Genomic DNA, 21,197 nt, shown 5'->3' with positions numbered 1-21,197 from the left:
GGGAGTCTAGACAATACACTAGAGCGTGCGGGCGCTTCCAATAATAACCTCCGTAGTCGACTTTGCTCGAGCATACCAGGATCTAGGATTGAGGATTCGCCACCTGGCGAGATAACCCCCGTTGCCGAGTCATACTTGAACGAGCATCAGTACGAGCACCAGGACTAGGACCAGAATTTGGGAGGCTAACCCCAGCCCCAGTCGTGGAGGCTGTTTTTTTTTTTTTGGGATAAACCTCCATGCCTCTTGTGACCAACCAATTATTACCCGCGATAAGCATCAGGGAATAGCCCAATTTAATACTATTGATTCGGATTCTGGTTTTTTCCCCCGAAGCCCGTGCTCTATTCATGTTATCTATGTTCTAGCATCTTGATTCAAGCTCACCCAACCACCGCAGCCGCCGCATCCTCCCGTTTCGCCTCGTCCCGAAGTGACTGAATGCCGACCCCGCCGTGCAGCCCGGCCAGCACGGTCCGGAGCTCCTGCAGGAACTTGGTCACCTCTGCCTCTGTGCCGACCGTGATGCGCAGACATCCCTCGCAGCCGTGCTCCTTGCCCCGGAATCGGACCACCACGCCGCGCTTCTCCGCCATTGCCTCGTAAGCTGCTAGAGCGGTGACATTGCACGGTCGGCCCTCTGCATTGGTGATCTGCGCGAGTAGGAAGTTGGCGTCATACCCTCCTAAGAACCGGCTTACACCGGGGATCTGCGGTAGCTCACGAAGCAGGCGGTCGCGCTGGGCGACGATCTGCTCACGGTGACGGCGCATGACGGCCAGGTTGGGACCCGTTAATGCCGCCGATGCCAGGGCGCTCGTCGGGCTGGAGATGTTGTAAGGGGCTTTCAGGCTATTTAGCAGCTTGGTGATCTCAGGGCTGCTGTAGGCGACACCCAGACGGATACCCGCGAGACCGAACGCCTTGCTCAACGTCTGCATCACGACCAGGTTCGGCCACTCGTTCACCCACTCGGCCAGGCTGGAGCCCTCCTCGGCGAAGTCGATGTATGCCTCGTCCACAATGACCACTCCGTTCCATGTCGGGTGCTCCAGCACTTTGCGAATGTCCTCCTTGCGGATCAAATTGGCGGTTGGGTTACCCGGCGAGCAGATATATGCGAGTTTAATGGACGGATCTGCGGACAGCGCCTCGTTGACCTTATCCGGCTGAAGGTGGAAGCCGTTGTTCACATCCAGCGGCACCTTGACGATGTCGATGTCATTGACTTGTGCGCTCACACTGTACATTCCGTAGGTCGGAGGGCATGTTAGGATCTTATCTTTGCCAGGGACGCAGAAGCAACGGAGCATGGCATCGATCGCTTCGTCTGATCCGACACCGACGAAGAGGTTCTCGGGTCGCAAGGTCTTGGGTGTATGGTGGTGGGTATTACGGAGGTTGCAGAAGAGCTGCTTAAGCTCGGCCTGGTGACTATATAGAATTTTGCTTGTTAGAATATCTCACTAGTAGCTCATGATTGATCAGAGTCACTCACGGATCGGGGTAACGGTTCAAGCCCAGGAAGTCAATCTCGGGCTTGGAAGCACCTGTCGCATCGCCAGTCTGGGACGTCTGCAATGCGCCTTCACTGTTCAAAGCCAATCCTGGGCCATAAGAATTCTCGTTGGCATCGAGAAGCACGTTTGTGCCGTCGTCTTTGTAGTCACTAAATAATTAGCGCGACATCGGAGCCACATTGGAGATGGAAGACATACTCTCTTGCGCAACGATAGGGCTGCAATTTCAAAATATTAGGACGGGCACATGTGGCCAAATTGAATGGAGACGTCCTTGAAGCCATTGTGACTTATGTGCCGGAGGCTAAAACACGATGATGTCGAGGTGCAAAGTTGGTGGGGTGGCGGGGAATTTGTCGGAGAGAAAGCGGAAGCGCTCCAAGGTTGACTCACAGTGAACAGAAATGCGTGACTCAGACCCGCCAAGTTGAAGATGCGCCGAGAAGTATTATCAACTGTTTGAATCAATTGACTATGTGAATGGTTTGATGACTTGTGTAAAGCCTCTCGTTAGCTTGTCCGTTCAGTCCCCACAAGTAGGCCTCGGCGCTCTCAACGACCTCTCAGCTGAATGTGTATACTCTTTCCCTTGCCAATAGTCTCAGTATCCACTGACAGTCGGAGATCAAGTTGTTGTGACTGAAATATGTATTTCTAACGATGCATGGATAGCAAATTCATGGATTTAATACATGTCCCCTACAACGCCGGCATATGCCTTGTCCGGGCCACAGCAGTCTGCGCCGGGATACTTCCAAGAGGGCGTTCATTCTTCCTTCTTCGTGCCCTTGGTGACAGGCTTGCCAACTGGAGCCTTATCATGGGCCCGAGCCTTCTTGTGCTTCTCTCGCTTTTCCTTTAGATAGTTCCAGCTCTTGCTGATACCCGCAGTGAAAGGTCCTTTGATGGTCTGAACCGTGCTGGGCCAGCGGATAGTCTTCATAATTGATGTTGAGACCTCTTCTTGCAGGTGGTCATCAGCGGCGATCCGACGTTCGAAAGGACCTCCCTCGGGCCGACGAACAATTTCTGCGTTCTTGTCATTTTGCTCTGACATCATCTTGTCGAACTCAAGGCGCGGAATCTGGTATCGGGATTGATACTGGAAGTACAATTTCTCACGGAAGGCTTCTGGAAGTCGGCGGACCATGTTTCCTCGCTTCACTGGGTCCATATCTTGCACCATGGCTAGGATAGCATCCGGATCGTCGATCCAATCGCTCTGATTGGTGCGAGGGTCATTGAAAGTGACGTTCGGCAAGTTGTTAATCAGTGGCGCATAGAGTCTTCGGAAGTGGGCCATCTGGCTGGAAACAATGTTGCGCACTTTCCCTGGGTCTTCCGCTGGAAGCACCATCCGGAGATCGCCCATGTAACTAATGCCTGCGATAGTGCTATAGAGCTCGAACTCACTGAATCGTTCCGGGAGCAACAGCAATGCAACTCGCAAAGCCGATAGCAAGTTCATCTGGTTCGCCAAGCGGACCTTTGGGTGATCGCGCAGGATTTTGACCGGCTTTTGCAGCCGACCCGCGAGATATAAAGTGTTCCACGAGGTAAGATCGGTACAAAGGGTATCCAAATTGACCACACCGTACTTGATCAAGGTTCCATTAACAGTGATGTGTGTGTTGAAGTATACACCTGCTCCAAACTTATCCTGCACTTGAGAGACCAAATATGACCCGAATGATCCAAGTCCAGAATAATGGTCGCGGTGTTGGTGAAGATTCAATGAATGCCAGTGTTGTGTATATGAAACTCCAAAGATAAAGTCAATCATTTTTCCGGAGCCCTGCTGCATTTTCTTGATGGCTGCCGGGGGAGATGGATGTGTTGAACCGGCTACGGCGGAACCAGTCTGCGTAAAGACACCTGATCCGTATGCAAACGCATATCGGATAGGTGCCCGGAACTGCCAAAGGATCTGCCGAAGAGCTTCTTTGAATTCCTGGTTGATAATCATATGCTGATTCACACCAAAGTCCTTCGATGGGAGCTCGGAGAAGTTCGAGATCGCTAGGTTCGGGTTATGGTCCCAATCCGACTCGGATAGCAAGGGAGAGGTCGAGAAAGACGCGGAAGATGGCCGTCCAGAAGGGACATTGTATAGTAAATTTGACGTAGAAAGGTCGGATTTTGTAGATTGGCGGAAAGGAGAGTCGGAGTTCGGAGAAGATGGAATTGATACATAGCGAGCCGACACGGGCAACCTCAGTAGAGGTGACAAGCGGACGCTAGACCGCCAGAGAGCGCTCATGCCAGCGGCTCGAGGGGAAACCATCTAGAACGAGACACGATTATCAGCACGGAAATCCAACCAGCCAGAGTGTCTCGGGTTTTGAACCGTACAATAGGACGCATGTCTGCGAAGCGGAAGGAAAGGAGCGGAGCACAGGGGCTCAAAATAAGGCGGTCAAAAAATAACAGCGTTCCCCACCATGGAGTGCGCTTTACAGAATTCAATGGGCGGGGAGACGTTCAATTGAACTCGTCTCACGCTGGCTCCGAACTGTTGCGGGTCTGACGTCGCCCGGGGCTGACTAAAATTATCACGTGAATGCGCGTTTTAGCATAACAACGGAAGTAAACACACCAAACACTCCGCAATCAACATCGACAAATTCGCCTCTAACGACAACCGGAGCCCCTGTGTCTGACGCAGATTGAGGGACCGAAAGTCCCTCCTGCATAGCTGTATAATGAGCGCAGACATGGATACATTTGCAGCGCGCCTTGCCAGCTTCGACACCGTGCTTAAACCCGAGAGGCGATCCTCGACCACGAAAAGCTCCAAAACGATCGGATGGCCTCACCATAGCCCTTCACCGGCCGAGGTAAGACCGGAACAACCAGAATTGTAGCGACAGAATACTGACATCGAGACTCTAGCTGGCGCATGCAGGCTTCTACTACAAACCCTACGAAACAAACCCCGACAACACAACATGTTTCCAGTGCAATCGCGCATTGGATGGATGGGAGGAGGAGGACAATCCGATCACAGAACACCTCAAGCACTCGCCGGACTGCGGCTGGGCGATCATAATGGACATTCAGCAGCGAAGCTCGAACCCGGCTACTATCGAAGACCCGACCAGTGATCGTATTACTCAAGCCCGAATCGCGACATTCGGAGCGGCCTGGCCACATGATGGCAAACGCGGATGGGTCTGTCAATCGGATAAGGTAAGATGAAGTGAGCTTCTCATCTGGCATCATATTAACAAGGATATCAGATGGTCGAGGGCGGGTGGTACTTCTGCCCGAACGAAGAGAGCAATGACCTAGCTAGCTGTCCCTACTGCAAGCTCTCGCTCGATGGTTGGGAGCCCAAGGACGATCCTTTGTAAGTCGCGCGGCCCCGCCGTTTCCTGATACGGAGGGAACTAATATGTCTAGTGATGAGCACTTTCGCCGCTCCTCGGATTGTTCTTTCTTCGTTTTCGCCCAACCTCCTGCTAAGAAGGGTAAAGGGTCCACATCAAAGAAGGGCCGTACTTCCAAAGCATCATCACGACTCTCGACCCAATCCGTTGCCACTACCACATCCGAAGCTCCTGAAATGGATGTCGATGAATCAATGGACCAGAGCGTGATGTCCCAAGCAACTGTCAAGCCGAAAGTTTCCAAAAAGGGAACTAAGGGCAAAAGCAAGAGCTCTAGGAGCAAGAAGGAGGATGTGATGGTAGAAAGCCAGCTGGATGTCGACGAGATCGAGCTTGTACAGCCTGAGCCTGAGCCTGAGCCTGAGCCTGAGCCAGTGAAGCCCAAGCGTGGGACCAAGGCAAATAAGCGAGTCAGTGAAGAGGTGAGTAATGACGAGCCGGAAGCAGTCCAAGAAGACTTCCATGAGTCTCCTCCCCTGCAGAACCACCAGCGAAGCGACGTGCGACACAAACGCGCAGCAGCAGCGTTTCCCAAGCTTATGATTACGATCATGTCATGGCGGATGCGGGCTTAGTGGACGAAGCACCTCAAGAGGGACCTGTCAAGAAGGGTCGCAAGAAGAAGGGCACATCCAAGAGTCGCAAGACCTCCGATGTGTCTGTTTCATCTAAATCTACGTCCAAGACGCGCGTGCCTCGGGACTCAGAGTTGGAAGCCGCATTAGAAGCCGGCCTTGACGCAGATATCCCCGAGCCTGCAGAAGAAGAGCGGGAACCAGAGCCTGACAAGCCTCTTGTCTCAAAGAAGAACAAAGGTGGCAAGAAAGCCAAGGCTGCTGCCGAGTCACCCGAACCCCAGCATGAGCCAGAAGAACCCTATTTTGGCCAAGATTTACCGTCAGATGCTCCTGCGGAGCTGGATGTCTGTAAAATAGAGGATCACCCAATCCCGGAGGAGCCAGAGGAACACGAAGAACCAATTCCCAAGCCAAGACCAGCCAAGGCATCTGGGAAGAAAGGAAGCAAGAAGAGCAAGAAGGAGGAATCTTTAAAGGCTCCGGCTACCCAAGACTCGTCCGAAATCAAGTCTGCAGCCGAGGATCGGCGTGATTCTGATCGCCACGAATCTTTTGTCTCGGTGGAAATCATAAACAAGGAACCTGAGTCTCGACGAGAGCCTGAGACGGAGCCCAAAGAAAAAGTCATCAAGAAGAAGTCGTCAAAGAAGGATGTCAAGGCAAAAAAGACCAAGAAGACCAAGAAGACGGAAGAAACACCTCCCCCAGAGCCGGTTCAAGAGCAGAGAGACCTCAGATCGCCATCTCGAGACGAGGACGACGTCTTCGGAACGCCAGATGACATTCCCGACCAAGTCGAGATGGTTGCAGCACCCCGGGCACCCTCACCGGAGCCATCTGTCGCCCACGAAAGGACACCAGTGCCAGCAAAGACGACGAAACGGTTCAGTGACATTCCTCAGGAGGAGCATCTTGCACAGTCCTTCTCTGAATCGCAAGGGTCTGGCAGAAAAGAACGATCAAAGCCTCTGCGTGTCTCCCAGTCATCCAACAGAGCAGTGTCACCACTTCCGACGGCTCGTATGAGTACGCCATCTATGTCACCCCAGTCATCCGATGCTGAAAACCATCCCCCTTCATCCCGACCTTCAACAGCCAGTCGAACTGTGCCGTCAGCATCCAAGGAGCTCAAGCCCCGAACCCCACTGGTTGCTCGCACCCCGTCTCCGTCGAAGCGCAATGCCAATGCTGGATTTCCGCCATCCGCACATCCCTGGACGCCTGTGGACATTGATGAGGTTCTCTTCGGGGAGGCCGATGATAAAGAGAATGCCGACTTGGCCAGTATGTTCAAGACCGTCAAAGGAACTTTGACCAGTCCGGAGAAGAAGATGACGGTAGAGGAGTGGATTATGTGGAATGCAAAGAACGGCGAGGAGCGCCTGAAGAGAGAATGTGAACGGCTCGTCGGCCAGTTCGAGAAGGAAGGTGGCCGGGCGATGCAACGCCTCGAGGCCATTGAGTGCATGGATTAAGCGAGCATTATTTGGGAGGCCATGGCCGGGGTTTAGGAGTTTGTCGGAGTCATGGGACGATTCAATATGTTAACATTTTGGCAATGCAATGCTCCTCACGAAAGAACACCTTTATATGGACAATTTGAAAATAAAACCAGACTCTGAAACGCCATGGGTATCATAAGTAGATTGTGCGCCCTCAAAATCTCCATTACGCAATGATTCCCAGTCTTCCTTCCCAGCTGTCCTCCTGCTTGACATCGTCCTTGCCCTTCCGACGCTTCTCATTCCGCTTGCGTCTTTTCTCCTCACGCTCCTTCGCCTCAATTTCCTCTCGCTCCCGCAATCTCTCTCCAAGATCAAGCTGCCACGCCCTTCGTTCCTCTTCCTCCCGTACTCGCTTCCTATGTGACAGCATGCGCAGACGCATTCGCACTTCCTCCACGGTAGCTCGTTTCACCTCTCCGCTCTGACCAGTCGCAATCAAATGCTGCTTGCTGTTGTAGTGCTCCACCAGCTGGATATTGTCCTTGAAGGTAAGGTCACAGTCTTTGCAGTAGAATCCGGCTCCAGCGCCTCGTTTGCCCATCGAGGCTCCGGCCGGCACGATCGTCGTTTTGCCCACCATCGACGCGACATCTAGCCGTTTGGTACGGGCGGTTGTCTCATCCAGGGAGGAAAAGTCGACTGGCGCGTGGTATTTCTTGCCCAGGAGCTTCGCTTCGTATCGGGCTTTGCCTTCCGCTTTGCGCTTCGCTTCTTGGTCGGCCGCCTTCTTCGCATACTCCTCGCGATCCCATGTTTTACGAAACTCGGTGTCCGAGGCCGGTGTACCGGTAGCGTTTGGTTGAGGCATTTTGTGTGGGTTTGTGGTGTTGGAAGGATGGAGGTTTCCATGCTATCATTAGAAGATCAAAGTTGATAGACCCGTGCCGATATTAGTAAGCGACTTTGAGTCAAGGCTGGTAAGTCGTAACAATTAGAGCTGAGGCTTGTGAGATTAGTGAGAAAGTGAGTTTATGTTTTGCATTGTTGTGCTACAGAAAATGTATTCAAGATGTCGCCTACGGTTGGAGCCTGACATTAAGGTAGTCTACCACTTGGCACCTATATTGTGAAGGTGGGCTCTCAATAGTATCATCGGATCCTCGCCCTGCTCACAACAACTGATCGCGCAACGGTATGCTGCCAATCGACTTGCCGTGTCACTATTGCTTCTGCCTGAAATTCAGAATAGACATCAGTCTTGATTTGAGAAGGAAAACGTCGACGTGGCAGGTGCTTAAGGCACCAACTTATCAGCCACTGAAAGCACAGACTTTGAGAAACATAAGACGGAACGTCCCCCCCTTGAGTCTCATTAACAACACCAAATGGAGCAGCCTACTACCATCCCCGATTCTACAGAGTCCAGACCTCGCCTGGGTCTGATGAGCCTACCGGCAGAGCTTCATACCCAGATTGCCTCGTATCTCTCTTACCCAGACGCTCTGGCACTAAAGCATACCAGCTTCCACTTCAATACCCTGATCTACACCGGCGTTCACTTGAAAGTAGACTGGCTCGTCGAACGCTTTGAGCGCAAGCTCGAATGCCCTATGGAAAAGTGCTCCTTTCGCACAGATGAACAATTTTGCAACTGGCGTATCCGCCGAATCATGGAGCGCCGCCGACGACACCTAGAATGCCGCCAGACCCCAGGCGGTTGCTGTGTCGTGGATGGTCAAACATGTCGCAAGGTCTTGATACCTTGGCTCAAGGGTTCAGGCCCAAGGAAGGTGACCAAGATGTTGTGGGTATTGGGACGTGAAGGTTTGTTGCTTGTTTTGATCCTTGCTAGGGCCGGGGCTGGCGATGCTGACTCTGTTCAATTCAGCTCTGATAATCTGCTTTTTTGCTTGCTTGATGGAATTTGTATGGCGTTTGGCGCAGAGGTAAAACTTCCGGGGTCTATATTCGTCTTTTCATTGCCTAACCAACGCCAACAGGACGTACGATGGAGACAAGCAGAGCGACATCCCACTGACTTACTTCACAACGAAGCTCGCCAGTCGATATCGATCCTCATGGTCAAGTAGTTCGGTCCTTCTCAAACTAAATCATTTTCGTTGAAGACCTCGGAAATGCGAGGGGCAGGCTGAGAGCGGATTTTCACCGCCACCCGTACTCCAGGAGAGCTTCCCCCACCCCTGCCGAGAAATGGAGGGGATCCCATTCATCTGCACGGTGCTCTGACTAATGGGGTGACCTGTTTGATGTCAACGCTGCAGTGTACAGCGCAGATGAACCAACCAGATTTGCAGGGAGCTTGACGGGAGTAAGATGGGCCAGATCAGATCACACCATACCCGCCGAAACCAGGAGGTGCACACCGCAGTGGAGAAACACGATCATAGCATCGGATATTCTCGAGCTGGACCAGTCTGGACGAACTGCAGCTGATTCCTGGTCGAGCTCTAATCCGGATTATCTTATCGCTGACGTCACATCGACGTGTTCGCATACTCCGCATCGAATTGCTATTTAATCCTTCATGTGTCCATCTCGAACTCCCATATAGCTTTGAGCCCTCAATTAAGAACACACAATCATGTCTGCCGAAGGAACCATTAACACCGCCACGGGCAATCACCCGGTGGACCCCTACAAGTCCAAGAGTCTCGAGGACCCGCCTCTCCCCAGAAGATCGAGGAGCTGGCGAAGTTTATCGCAGAGATCAAATTTGGCATGTTGACGACCCATCAGTCAGAGGGAGAATACCTGGCTTCGCGATGCATGGCCCTAGCCGCCCAGGTTTGTGACTCGTGACCCTTGATCTACTTCTTGGAACCGAGAAAGCTGACCTCAGGGAAATTTAGGAGCACGGCGGTATTGATCTTATTTTCCACACCAATCTATTTTCGGGAAAGACTATGGACCTTACTGCTCACCCTAAGGAAGTCAACATGTCCTTCTTGGACCCTGTCTCCGGCGCCTGGGCCTCTATCTCCGGTACAGCCACCGTTATCCCAGACCCAGAATCTGTGAAGAAATACTACTCACCGGCCTTGAAGGCATGGATCGGTGATATGGGCGATGGCGTGCATGATGGTGGCCCCTCAGACCCTCGTATTGGTGTTATCAAGCTGGAGGCCAAGCTTGCGACGCACGTTGCCTCCAAGAAGGGAATACTCGGCCGCGCTGTCGACACGGTGAAGGGCGCTGTTCAGGGTAATGTCCCCGATATTAACAGCATTCGGGAATTGTCAGCGGAGGAGTTGGCTGAGTGTGAGTACTCCATATCCACAATGTGTGAAAGTCCATACTGATTGATTTTAGGGCGCCGGACACATGCGTCTTCTTAAGCTACATGATCTTATGTTTGTATACCCGTGTTCATGAATTTCACGAGATAAAATGTTCCCGGGATAGGCCCTAATTGTTGTTGATCCGACGGAATCTTTTACATAGCGAATCAATTTCATGTCTTTGTCCATACATTGCTCATGACATGTATTATCCTCAATGGCAACCACGTGAATGGCCCTCAGTACCGTGATTAACGAACGATGATGGGACACGTAAAATTTTGTCCTCGTTGTCTGGTCTTGTGACGGAAACCTCCGAATGAACGAAGAGTTTTTTTTTTCCGCTTCTTGACACCAATCTGATGCCGTATCGCGATTTTTGTCTGACGAATATGGTCCGAAATATTTAAATCCTCTGTCTTGTTTTGACTTGACTTTCGTCTGGGAAAGAACTAAGGGAAGAACGCAGGGTGTATTTACTTAACGACTTGGCTGAGGTAGAAGTAGGATGCCATCGTCACCCTAGCTCATACATATTGCTGCTTTCCTCTATTCAACATGGAAAATGCTCTATCAGAAGGACTAGAGAAGAAAAGATCTCGATCTGCGTGCAAGGGTTTAGCCTAGCTCGCTTTGACCTATCCTGATGAAACTAGACAGAGAGGCCTCCTGTTAGAAGACGGATTACTAGTACGAAAGCATTGAGCCTCTCTTGCCCATGTCGGTAGATCAGCGCTAGCGCCAAATGTTATCATGATAAGAAGAGCCAATTTGTCGATACATGTTCAGCTGCAGTACAATAAATGTCATTGATATACTACGTGCGAATATGCACTAGTCAGTCTGTCAGAGACCAGAAAATTTCAGTGCTGTCCCAATTCGTCAAATCGTCAACTCCCAGCCAAACTTTCAACGTTATCCCAGCGGCCTCAGTTTCAGACGCTAGCAAAGGTGGCAGCTCCCAGAGGCTCGGTAGATCTTCTTGTTCATCTTGGCCCTCATCGTCAAAAGCATCGGGTCTCTCGGGTGAATAAATTGTCACCGTATGTAGACGCGGAAGATGTGTCCTCTTATGCCTGATCAAATCAGGAAGAAAGGTATCATATCGATCAGGGTCATACTCATTCTGGAATCCCGTGAGGTCTGTATCGTCGTAGAATACCTCCAGCACCTCCAAATTGGGCGGCAAGTCTCTCCAAACCCCGACACGATCATCCCATCCGCAGAGAAAGACATGATAAATCCGAAGGGTTTTCAAGGCCGTGAACTCGCTGAGGTTGATACGAGGCCCATTGCCTGAGACCTTCGTGCACGAGACGCGGCCTTGTCATGACCATCTCTTCCAGTGTGCTCTTCTGTGAGTGTAGTGTGCGCACAAAAGCAGCAGCCGTCCACTCTTTGGCAGGTTCATCCCCGACATGCCCGAACCACTCGCCTTGCTCGACATCGTAAAGAAGGTATTTCAAAGCCGCTGGCCAGCTCAATACAGATGCAAGAGCCTCTTCTTGCGCTCCACAGTCAATGAGTCTTAGATATTCCACAGGTGAGGTACCAACGTGCGAATCATCGTCAAATTCCAGGGGCACCCAGTCATTGAATTGGTGAATGGTGAGTGAGTGCATACTGGCGTACCAGAAGAAGGGAACGAGGGGATAGATCGAGTCACCATCATGGGGGCCTGCACATGAAATGAACGCCGAATTGATATGTTCATCGAGAACCGGATTCTGCTCGAGGGTCTGATTGAGCTGGTCTCGCGGTCTTCTCGCTCCACCGAAAGCGTAGTCGCGGACCAGGATGTCACGGTATAATATTGGCGTTAGAAGGGCATGAAAACGACGGCAAAGGAGTATCAAGGAGCGCAGGTATCCAATTATACGTGGTGGATCATGGTCGATGGCGTAACGGTGGGCGTCCGCGAGCCTATAGAACGGCACTTGGACTTTCTCTTGCTGAATGCCTGCTTGCAAATAGTCGACGATGAGTAGAACAATCTCATTTGGAAGGTCTAAGAGGTTCGCCATGATGATTGCTGGGCAGTGATTCTAGATCAACTCGGCCACTTTCGATGAGAATAGGGTCAATGGGCTGCCGACGGTCTAGCCTGATGTAGATTAGTGCAGTTTTGACAGATGAAATCTTTTGAGGATTATTATGTGAACCGTGCACTGAAATTGTAAAGCCTTCTGATCTGAGAATCCTGATGTGTCAATTTCGTTTTGTTTTTTTTTGGGGGGAACGGTCTCTATAACAAAGATACACCGAGCCAACAATAAGGCTTCCACTTCACGGGTGCGAGATCCTCACTCATAGCTCATCCTTGCCATTGCCGCGTCTTTTACAATCAGGAGACTCTTTTTTAGCCATTGCAATCAAAAGATTGACAATAAACTCAGCTGCTGCCACGGAGGTCATTTCCGCGTTTATGTCAAATGGCGGACTGACTTCGACAAGATTGGCGCCAACCAAGTTCAACCCTTTGAGGGCTCTTGAGGTATCGCTTGAGCTCACACGCCGTCCAGTCTCTAGTCCCGGGCGTTCCAGTCGTAGATGTACTTCCCGGGTCCAGAATTGCACTCAGATGATCACCAGGGAAGTGCCCGGATCACTTTTTGCCGTGAATCTGTGAATCACGAACCGTCAATGTCAATAGAGACAAATACTGGATTGTTTCCCAGAACATTGAGCGTCCGCTTAACAATTCCGTCCACTCCGATATCATCGATGATCAGGCGGAATGTAGCGGGGCTTCTCAATGGTTTGAGTGAGCTGAACCTAAACATGGTTGACTTTGAAGTCCCAGGGGACCATGTATGCCCGTAAAGGCCTTAGACACACTTGAAATATACAGAGGTACATCCACTACTGCGGTCGTGAAAACTAGGATCAGAAATCGGGGAAAGGATTGAACGCTGGATGAGTAGCGAGACCGGAGAGGAGGCTGCCACGATCTAAACCTGTAACAGTAAAGGCGCTATCTGCAAGGGCTTGCTAGATAAGATAATCCTGAATAACCTATTTTGGGTACTAAGACTTACTGGGTGACTTTGACGCAGGCACTAATCTTACAGATGGGACCGGGAATGCCCATTTACACCCCGAACGGTGACGTGATGTGTTTTTTAAAGCTTGAATTCCCAGCCATTTCCTTTTCTCTTTCGAAACATGCATCCGAGTTGTCGAAGTTCCTGTTCGTTTAATTTCAAATACTATGCTTATATTACATAGTTCATTGTTCTCAGCCAAGACAGACACATTCACGGAGGAAGAAGCTGTGCGTCTCCAATACTAGACGAAGCGCTACTTCTTCTTTTGCGCTCCTGGGCATAAAAACTCGTCGACAAGACTCGAATCATTCTGCGGTCAGTCTTTTTTGAAGGTGTCCGCGGCACCCGGGTAGCCAACAAGAATAAGGTCGGGATCATGTAGAGCGGGAGGGACTCTGCAAGTATTTTCTTGATCTGCGTCACCTTTTCGGAAGCCATTTGATCATATTTTGCGTCTTCCAAAGATATCTCTGCCGTCTCGGAATTGTTTGGATGGTCGCTGAGGTATAGAAACGCCGCTAGACAAGGGTCATCTTTGCCATCAATGACGCCGAGAAGGTCCACTACAATGGCATCCTTGGGTGTTAGAGATCTCCTAGCAAGATGCTCGACTTCAATCACATCAATTCGGCATCCATCAAGCTTAACAATAGTGTCTTTGCGGCCGATGTACTCGATCTTCCCATCATGGGTCCATCGTGCCAGGTCTCCTGATTGATATAAGCGGGCGGACCGTCGATCGGGATGAAGCTTGCTCAGCCAAGGTGGTATCTCTTCAAGAAAGCCAGCTGGTTTCGTGCGGTCCGATGCTTGGTGATTCTGGTCAAGGTAGCCCCGTGAAAGATGGGGTCCTTCGATCACAATTTCTCCCACAGCGCCAATAGGCATCAATTTCGCAGGATTCATCGGGTCGACGATCCAAATGGCACCGCTTGATGGCTTTCCAATAGTCGCGGGCGAGCTATTAGGATCATGTACATCATCGTTATAGGCACAACAGACCGCTGCTTCACCCATACCAAATTGATTGATGAGGGTTGTCGAACTTCCAGCCCAATTGCTCAGAAGATCCTTGGGAAGAGGTTCTCCACCGACACATAGGATCCTGAGACTGCTCATAGCTTTGGGGCTTGCTTTTATGGCAACGGTAGGCGTTAAGAAGGCAATGTTGGCGTTGAGCAGTTGAATGTTGTCAGCCAGATCCTGGACAGTCTTCATCGGCCCTGGGACACAGCAGCAACCTCCTACAATGAGAGGAACCAGGAACTCCAGATTACTGATGTCAAAAGCGTAATCATCAAAATGCAGAAACCTTGTGTCTTGATTCAACCCCAGATTCCGCGCGTAGTCTCTGATTGCAGAGGCGTAGGACCGATGCTCTTGTACAATAGCCTTGGGCCTACCTGTGCTCCCAGAGGTGAACAAAACCGTACAGGCATTAGAAGGCTGAGCGGAAATAATAGATGTTCGTCTATTTCTCAACGGACGCTTTTGTAGCGATTCAGGAGTGACGGCGATGACCGTCTCAATACGATCGCGGAAGTGATCGGCGAAGACAGGATCACTCAACATGATCTTGGCCTTGGTGCGATGGATCACCGAATTGAGATAGGCCGGTGGATTGCTGGCGTGGATCGAGATGTACGCTCCTCCTGCGCGCAAAATGGCCAATCGAGCTACTATTGCCCATGTTGATTTCTGAAAGCTACTCAAGACAAATGTTTCAGGTCGCACACCCAATTGAGCGAGATGAATTGCCAGTCGGAGAGAGAGATCATCCAACTCCTGGTAGGTCAAGTCTCCATCGAATGAGCGAACTGCAAGTCTGGTTGGGTACCGTTGGCAGTTTTCCACAATCAAATCATGTAGACATTTAGAATGCGAAGTTCCACTGGTATACGTCAGGTTCTGGATTCTATTGTAGTGCCATTTCGTGCAGTAGTCAATTTCTTCGAGTTTGTAACTACCAGGATGAGTTGTGATTTGCTGGAGGACGGTTTGAAAGGTCCACAGCATACTCCAATTGGGAGATTTGGCGCCTCTTTCCGACTTGGTTATGGTAGCGAGTGTTTGTTTGTCGTTCTCAATCACGATGAGCTGGATAGTGAACAAGGATAGAACGTCAGAGATAGAACATCAATGCCGCAAGCAATGTCGCAAGCGATTCAAAGACTAGCTTACCTCAAAGCCTTCACTTTCTGAGTTTGATGGCACAGGGGTTCCTTCTGGCGCGGCCAAATATCTGAGTGCTGAAGTACAGACATGGTGGGAAGTGGGAAGCTGCGAAAGTTGGGCGCCATAGGATTGTATGGAACTCGACACTGCGAAGGCTTCTGTGGCCTCTATAGCATCCAGCAGCGAGCGTACACTCCATTCCGGATTCACTCGCACCGTATAGACCATCGGTTTGCCCGGGCCAGATTCGAGAGTCGATCCCTCATCATACTTTATGCTGATCAACTCCTCTGGCTGGAAGCACCGGAGAGTGAGAATCCATGCAGCCTTCAGAAAGGTTGACTTCGTTGTTGATTGCAATACCAGACTTCCATGTGAGCACCAACTCTGGCCCAAGTCAAGCTCACTGGGTTCCGCAGATGAACCAGCAGTCTTGGTGACAGCTAGTGAATTTCTACCCGGCCGTTTATGCCGAAGGGGGGAATCCAAATCCGCCAGACTTGGAGCCATCCTTCACGAAATGGAGATGTGAGAAAAAGAGAAAAGATGACGGGGCGAGGTCAAATGTGGATGTCGCGGTGGAGGGAAAAATAGAATCCTGGCGACTGATGGGAAACGTGGGGATGCTATGTCACTCGCAGTTGCAAAGGGACTTTGGGGAATTCCACACCTCGTGCAGCTCAGTCTTACTCGACACATTCCCAATCTCGTCAATTTCATTCGCCAAAGGGGTGATGAGCTTGGCCTGCAGCTCCTCGCCGATTGAACTAGGCGCTTTCGCGGGGGGCGATCCCTTGGATGACGAAAACCCCCTGGGAAGTTACATCTTACATGAGAGGGAGAAGTCCTGGCGATCTGACATGGACTATTATGAAATAGAAACTGAAACTGAATCGTAATAAAACTTGCATGCGATCGACACAGCCGGACAGAGCAGGGAAACGAAAGGGTCCTGAGGAGTCTAGAGCTGATCATGATGATAGTGGTGCGTGGTTCGTGCCCAGTGGCTCGTATGCATCGTGTATTATATACGGTATTGTGTATTCTATTCGGTACTGTTTCATGGTCATGAACGATCTTCGTCCACTAGGATCGGCTCTACGGTTCCCCTTGCCGCACGAGAGTTGTACTAGGACATCGTGTGCATAGTCCACCTCTACAAGATGCAAAAAAGCTCAAAAGCTCCAAAGCTCCAAGACCCCCTCCATTGACGAATTGTGTCACAATTCTTGCTGAAGTTTCACCTGCCCTTCGATTCAATCCTCGTCCTTATTCTATACGCCATTCCAAAGGAATAATCTGGATCCCATCGCCATGAAGGAAAATGGCTTGCTTCCGTGTCATGGCGGACCTCCATTGGATCACGATTTCCACAGTGGCTGGGGATCAAACTATTCAATGCGCGGCTTCATCGCTGATCGTCGGGCTCGTGAGCTTTGGAAGCGATACTCTGAGGATCCTGGCTCGGTTGAGCGCCAATATCATGCGATCTTGAACGAATACACGGAGAAATTCCATCATTTCTTCCAGGGGTATTGGCCCATCTCTTTGCACGCTCATGTCAGTGATGTTTTGGTCCCTACGACCTTGGCCACCCTAATTCTGAATACGGCATCGACCAGTCCTCTTGTGATTGAATCTCCCGAGCTGTCTCCCATGTTGAAGGATGATCCAGAGCCGGAGAAAATACAGGATTTTGTTCGGAACTTGCTGGGGTGGACTGATGTACATGTCACATCACCCCGATTTGCTGTTGTGGAGGGTATTTACGGTGGGGCATTTGGACCCTTGGTAGGTCCCTCTTTTCTTGAGCCCGTGGAGGCCTAACAACTAATAATTTCAGGCCCTTGTGTCGTCTGAATGGGAATACAACATTATCGGGACGGGCCAAGCCCCGGTGGTAATTCGAAAAGAAGACTTGTCTCCGGATATCCTCCTAGAGAAGCTCATTCTTGCAAAGCAGCGAGGCTGCATGGCAGTGATTGTCGACTTGGTTAACACTTCAGATGGATCAGTGTTTCCCCCCTGAAGTCTTTACTCGACTGCAACGTGCTTGCCATCAAGCAAAGCTCTTCCTCGTCGTGGATGAAGCCATGACGGCGATCCGATGTGGTGCGCCATGGGCATGCCAAAGACCCGAATACTCCCAAGGTGATCTAAAGCCGGACTTGGTAGTCTTTGGGAAGGGCTTATGCGTCAGCGGGGCTTCCATCAACTTCGATGGTGCCATGATGAAATCTCTCGGCTTTAATAAAAAGTCTCAGATGCTCCAGAGTATTCGTTTCTGGAGAGCTCTAACTAGTCGTCCGGTGGCTCTTCCAGTTTTGATTGAAGCCTTGGGGATTCTGAACATGGCCCAAGCAGAAGATTGGCCAGCTCGCAGCGATGAAATCGAAAAAGCGATCAAGACTTTTGTACGTGACCACGCAAAGACTTTTTGTGAGGATGACGAACCTGTGCGTGGCCTGGGAGCTATGATAGCGGTGAAAAGGGATGTCTCTGCGCATTTCCGGGTGATGGCAGCAATTCGACGTCGCTCACCCTGGGTCCGTTGGCTCCCCAAGCTCGACAGCGCAGCGGGGAATCGGAAGGCTCTCGATCAATACATAATGGGGTCTGAGAGTAAGTATTATCGACACGAATTAGCCAAGGAAGCTGATCGTCAACGGACACTTCCATTGTGGTGTTTTGTTTGTGGTATTGACGCCTCAGCACCAGACTGGTGTCGTACTTGCTTCTTGGGGTGCTGTGGTCACGATGATTGTATGGAGGTATTCGGCGTACACAATTGTATCTAATTCAGGGCGCTTCCAGGCAAAAGTTGTCACATTATAGCTGTTCAGGCCGGCTCCAACTACTCTTTTGAATTGCCCGAATGATCTTACAAACTCTAGATAGCGACTTATATCAGCATGATGCGTCGTGCTACTCGGAGTCCTTCGACCGAGAACCCAAGAAAACCAAAGCAATAACGCCTGCTACAAAGGATATGACCCCTAGTAAAATGAGTAAACATATCTTTCGAATTTTCGTGGACCACTTACCTAGACAACACTGCAGTTCAAAGTACCCAAAGGTTTCCACCACAATCTCCGCCAACAGTGGACCGGTCATCAGTCCAGCCATCCACGTCATACTTGTCATGGCCATAGCGCGAGAATAACCTCCATTGGAGCCAAATTTACCCGGCTCACGGGCTTCAAGAGCATCAATTGTTTCTGCAGGTATTCTTGTTAGCTTGTGTTACTTTTGCAATTGTGGCTCACTTACCAGTTGCTTCCATGGACCCCACTCCATTGAGAAGGCACATCAGGCATCCGATCAAGGTCATGCAAACAACGTATAGGCTCTTCCCCGAAAGCGCTTCAACCCACTGGAATCGACTGTCGCCAGGGACTCCCAAAAGTATGATGAACGGTACCAGACTGAAAAACCCCACCATTGTTGGAGTCCGCGATCCCACCTTGTCTTTCATCCAACCTACGGGGGCTGCCAGTAGCATGCCAGGTCCCTGAATCAATCCTAACAGCAAGCCAACGTGAAGAGCTCTCCAACCGAATGCCGTTCGCACATGTACCGCCAGGGTACTTTCGAAACAGCCAATCAGTAAAGCAAACACAAAGTAGCAGAAAATCCCTGCGGAGAAACGCATTTCGCGAAAAAGACAAGCGTAAAATTGCCATCCTCGAACCTCTGAAGAAGTTGAAAGATTGAGCTGTTCGCCATTGGTAGCAGGTGTCTCATCATTCAAGAGTGGCTCTCGCTCCAGGTCTTCGGCCACGCGCTGGGGTTTGACGGGTTTTTCCATCATTATGAGACGCATGATAATATCGACGAGGAGAAAGCTGGCCGCGCCTGCCCATGCACACCAGTAGCCTCCCACTTCAAACAACAGACCTGCGACCACAGGTCCGGCAGTGGTGCCCGCCGCTGTAAGCGTGGAGCTTAGACCGGCAATCTTGCCCATGTGCTCAGAGCCAATATTTTCGGCCATCGTTGCCATACCTACGATCCACAAAGCATTGCTAGCAAGGCATTGGAAGAAGCGACCAACAAATAGCCATATCACTGCATGTTTGGTTAGTCATTTGGGACATGGCAATCAAAAACCAACAGAAAAGAAAAGAAAAAGAAAGATCAGAAGTGCGTACAGTTGGTTGTCAGTGAGAGACAAGCGATACTGATCAAGGCCAGTACAAGGATCGACAATAACAGGGTCTTTTTACTAGATACTGCATCGGCTATTGAGCCAATGAATGGACTTGAGATCACAGACACAAGGGCGCCTTCAGTCAAGAAGATTGACGTGTATCTCTGGGTGAGAGATGGTGCCAAGCCAATTCGATGCTCCAGCACCGTAGGTAGCAACGGTATCATGAAGGCAAACAGCAGTTCATCTACATTTCACAGCAGATGAGCAAGAGTTGGGCGGATACGGATTATCCCATCCCCTTCGCCTTGCCACTTACCGGTGAATAAGGCCAGACTCATCGTACTGATGATCCAAGTATCGGAGGATCTCCAGGAATGGCCCCACGGCACGCCATTCTGCCGTTGAAACATGGCAGCACTTGAACACCAGATCTTGTCTAGTGAAAAGGGCATTTGCTGAAGACTGTGGTGAGCAGAGACCTCATCAAGTCTGCGCTAGCTATCATGAAAGATGGTGGTTTCTTGGTCGTTTTTTTGGGTCGTAATGGGTATTACCGAGGTATTAGTCTGCAGACTCCGGCCTTTTGGGCAAACACCTGTTTTTATTTGCCCCCTTCGTGGATCCTTTCGCCCACCAACCACAATGTTTAGGCCGGACATTCCAGAGAAGCCTGACCCGGAATTGGCCTATCCAAGTCTGGCTTCCACAAGTCGTGGCTCCTAGCTAGCCCGTTCAAGGGCTGTCGAGAGTTCGGGCCGTGAACTGAGGGGGTTCGTGTTCTCGGCCCACTTCGTATGCAGGAGACGTTCGGGAAGAACTTCATGGTCATCACCGTGATTGACCCTGCAGGAGTCTGAGCACAGCAGTTCGTGGGTCTCCGTATTCGGTTTCGTTCGATCGGAATGCGACGAACTCTTGCCACGTCATAGCCTACTTCCAATGATATCGAGCCTTGAGATTCCTCCCGGAGCCCGTTCAGCTAGCCAGTGCCTCCCGGAGCTGCAGCTGATTCTATGTTTGGAGTGCGGAGCAGAGAGCAATTTTTGACGGGATGTCTGTTCGATTATTCCTTCTTCTTCAGACTGCCACTTCTTTTTGACTCGGCTGCCGCAGCTGGGGCTTCACGCCACGAATGACTGAACATACCCGCCAATAAGTTCACCCTAAAATTTACCCTAGGCAACTCCTGTTGTCCCTTTCCAACTCCTTTTGAAAAGCAATCACCCCTCAGATTAAGCACGAAAAGTAGTCATTATATGTCGCGCGATCTCTACTAGTACGGCTTGTATCTATTGTCCCATCAAATGTATCCCTATCATCATCGTGAAGGTACAGAGAGACCTGGGTTGCCTTAGAATTTAAGGTCCCTTGGTTTCAAAGCTTTGATTATTGGGGCGCTGACACTGGGAACGCGAGACAAGTAATATTGTTCATCTGTACCCTTGACTGACTTCAAAAACTGTTTTACACGATCGGGGCTCCTTCTTACCTCTACTTCCCGATTGCCAGGATATCCGGCTAGCCAAGTTTCCTCTAGTTGTAATGGAGATTGCAATAGAGAAGCTCTGCACTCAAAACAATGTCTTACTCC

At 50.6% G+C, this 21,197-nt stretch overlaps 9 protein-coding genes across 9 annotated transcripts; 3 read left to right on the top strand and 6 right to left on the bottom strand.

Moving 5' to 3' along the window:
- Window positions 1-383: 383 nt before the first annotated feature.
- On the bottom strand, window positions 384-1,804 carry N7477_002501 (histidinol-phosphate transaminase; the record flags this gene model as incomplete). The annotated part of the gene is made up of 3 exons (XM_056964164.1): window positions 384-1,434; window positions 1,499-1,669; window positions 1,719-1,804. The coding sequence occupies 3 exons, from the start codon at window positions 1,802-1,804 to the stop codon at window positions 384-386; spliced, it is 1,308 nt and encodes a 435-aa protein (XP_056824117.1).
- A 482-nt stretch (window positions 1,805-2,286) lies between these two features.
- N7477_002500 (phosphatidate cytidylyltransferase) lies at window positions 2,287-3,804 on the bottom strand (the record flags this gene model as incomplete). Its single annotated transcript, XM_056964163.1, has 1 exon — window positions 2,287-3,804. One exon carries the CDS (start codon window positions 3,802-3,804, stop codon window positions 2,287-2,289), a length of 1,518 nt encoding a protein of 505 aa, XP_056824116.1.
- A 418-nt stretch (window positions 3,805-4,222) lies between these two features.
- N7477_002499 (uncharacterized protein) lies at window positions 4,223-6,962 on the top strand (the record flags this gene model as incomplete). Its single annotated transcript, XM_056964162.1, has 5 exons — window positions 4,223-4,357; window positions 4,413-4,709; window positions 4,760-4,869; window positions 4,923-5,375; window positions 5,429-6,962. 5 exons carry the CDS (start codon window positions 4,223-4,225, stop codon window positions 6,960-6,962), a joined length of 2,529 nt encoding a protein of 842 aa, XP_056824115.1.
- A 193-nt stretch (window positions 6,963-7,155) lies between these two features.
- N7477_002498 (U4/U6-U5 snRNP complex subunit SNU23) lies at window positions 7,156-7,800 on the bottom strand (the record flags this gene model as incomplete). Its single annotated transcript, XM_056964161.1, has 1 exon — window positions 7,156-7,800. The coding sequence occupies one exon, from the start codon at window positions 7,798-7,800 to the stop codon at window positions 7,156-7,158; it is 645 nt and encodes a 214-aa protein (XP_056824114.1).
- A 517-nt stretch (window positions 7,801-8,317) lies between these two features.
- N7477_002497 (uncharacterized protein) lies at window positions 8,318-10,288 on the top strand (the record flags this gene model as incomplete). Its single annotated transcript, XM_056964160.1, has 4 exons — window positions 8,318-8,756; window positions 9,601-9,737; window positions 9,803-10,211; window positions 10,263-10,288. 4 exons carry the CDS (start codon window positions 8,318-8,320, stop codon window positions 10,286-10,288), a joined length of 1,011 nt encoding a protein of 336 aa, XP_056824113.1.
- Window positions 10,289-11,069: 781 nt separating this feature from the next.
- On the bottom strand, window positions 11,070-12,255 carry N7477_002496 (uncharacterized protein; the record flags this gene model as incomplete). Its single annotated transcript, XM_056964159.1, has 2 exons — window positions 11,070-11,534; window positions 11,608-12,255. 2 exons carry the CDS (start codon window positions 12,253-12,255, stop codon window positions 11,070-11,072), a joined length of 1,113 nt encoding a protein of 370 aa, XP_056824112.1.
- Window positions 12,256-13,488: 1,233 nt separating this feature from the next.
- Window positions 13,489-15,963, bottom strand: N7477_002495 (non-ribosomal peptide synthetase; the record flags this gene model as incomplete). The annotated part of the gene is made up of 2 exons (XM_056964158.1): window positions 13,489-15,375; window positions 15,460-15,963. 2 exons carry the CDS (start codon window positions 15,961-15,963, stop codon window positions 13,489-13,491), a joined length of 2,391 nt encoding a protein of 796 aa, XP_056824111.1.
- Window positions 15,964-16,851: 888 nt separating this feature from the next.
- Window positions 16,852-18,332, top strand: N7477_002494 (uncharacterized protein; the record flags this gene model as incomplete). The annotated part of the gene is made up of 4 exons (XM_056964157.1): window positions 16,852-17,244; window positions 17,297-17,431; window positions 17,469-18,075; window positions 18,289-18,332. The coding sequence occupies 4 exons, from the start codon at window positions 16,852-16,854 to the stop codon at window positions 18,330-18,332; spliced, it is 1,179 nt and encodes a 392-aa protein (XP_056824110.1).
- Window positions 18,333-18,378: 46 nt separating this feature from the next.
- N7477_002493 (uncharacterized protein) lies at window positions 18,379-20,058 on the bottom strand (the record flags this gene model as incomplete). Its single annotated transcript, XM_056964156.1, has 4 exons — window positions 18,379-18,671; window positions 18,724-19,521; window positions 19,605-19,850; window positions 19,923-20,058. The coding sequence occupies 4 exons, from the start codon at window positions 20,056-20,058 to the stop codon at window positions 18,379-18,381; spliced, it is 1,473 nt and encodes a 490-aa protein (XP_056824109.1).
- Between the last annotated feature and the right edge of the window lie 1,139 nt (window positions 20,059-21,197).

Source organism: Penicillium maclennaniae, assembly GCF_028827695.1.
Source record: "Penicillium maclennaniae strain IBT 15551 chromosome Unknown utg000003l:1.0-5670915.0:1.0-5674809.0, whole genome shotgun sequence".
Taxonomy (NCBI): Eukaryota; Fungi; Ascomycota; class Eurotiomycetes; order Eurotiales; family Aspergillaceae; genus Penicillium; species Penicillium maclennaniae.
Note: the sequence above shows the minus strand (reverse complement) of the source record. Positions and strands in the feature narration are given on the sequence as shown.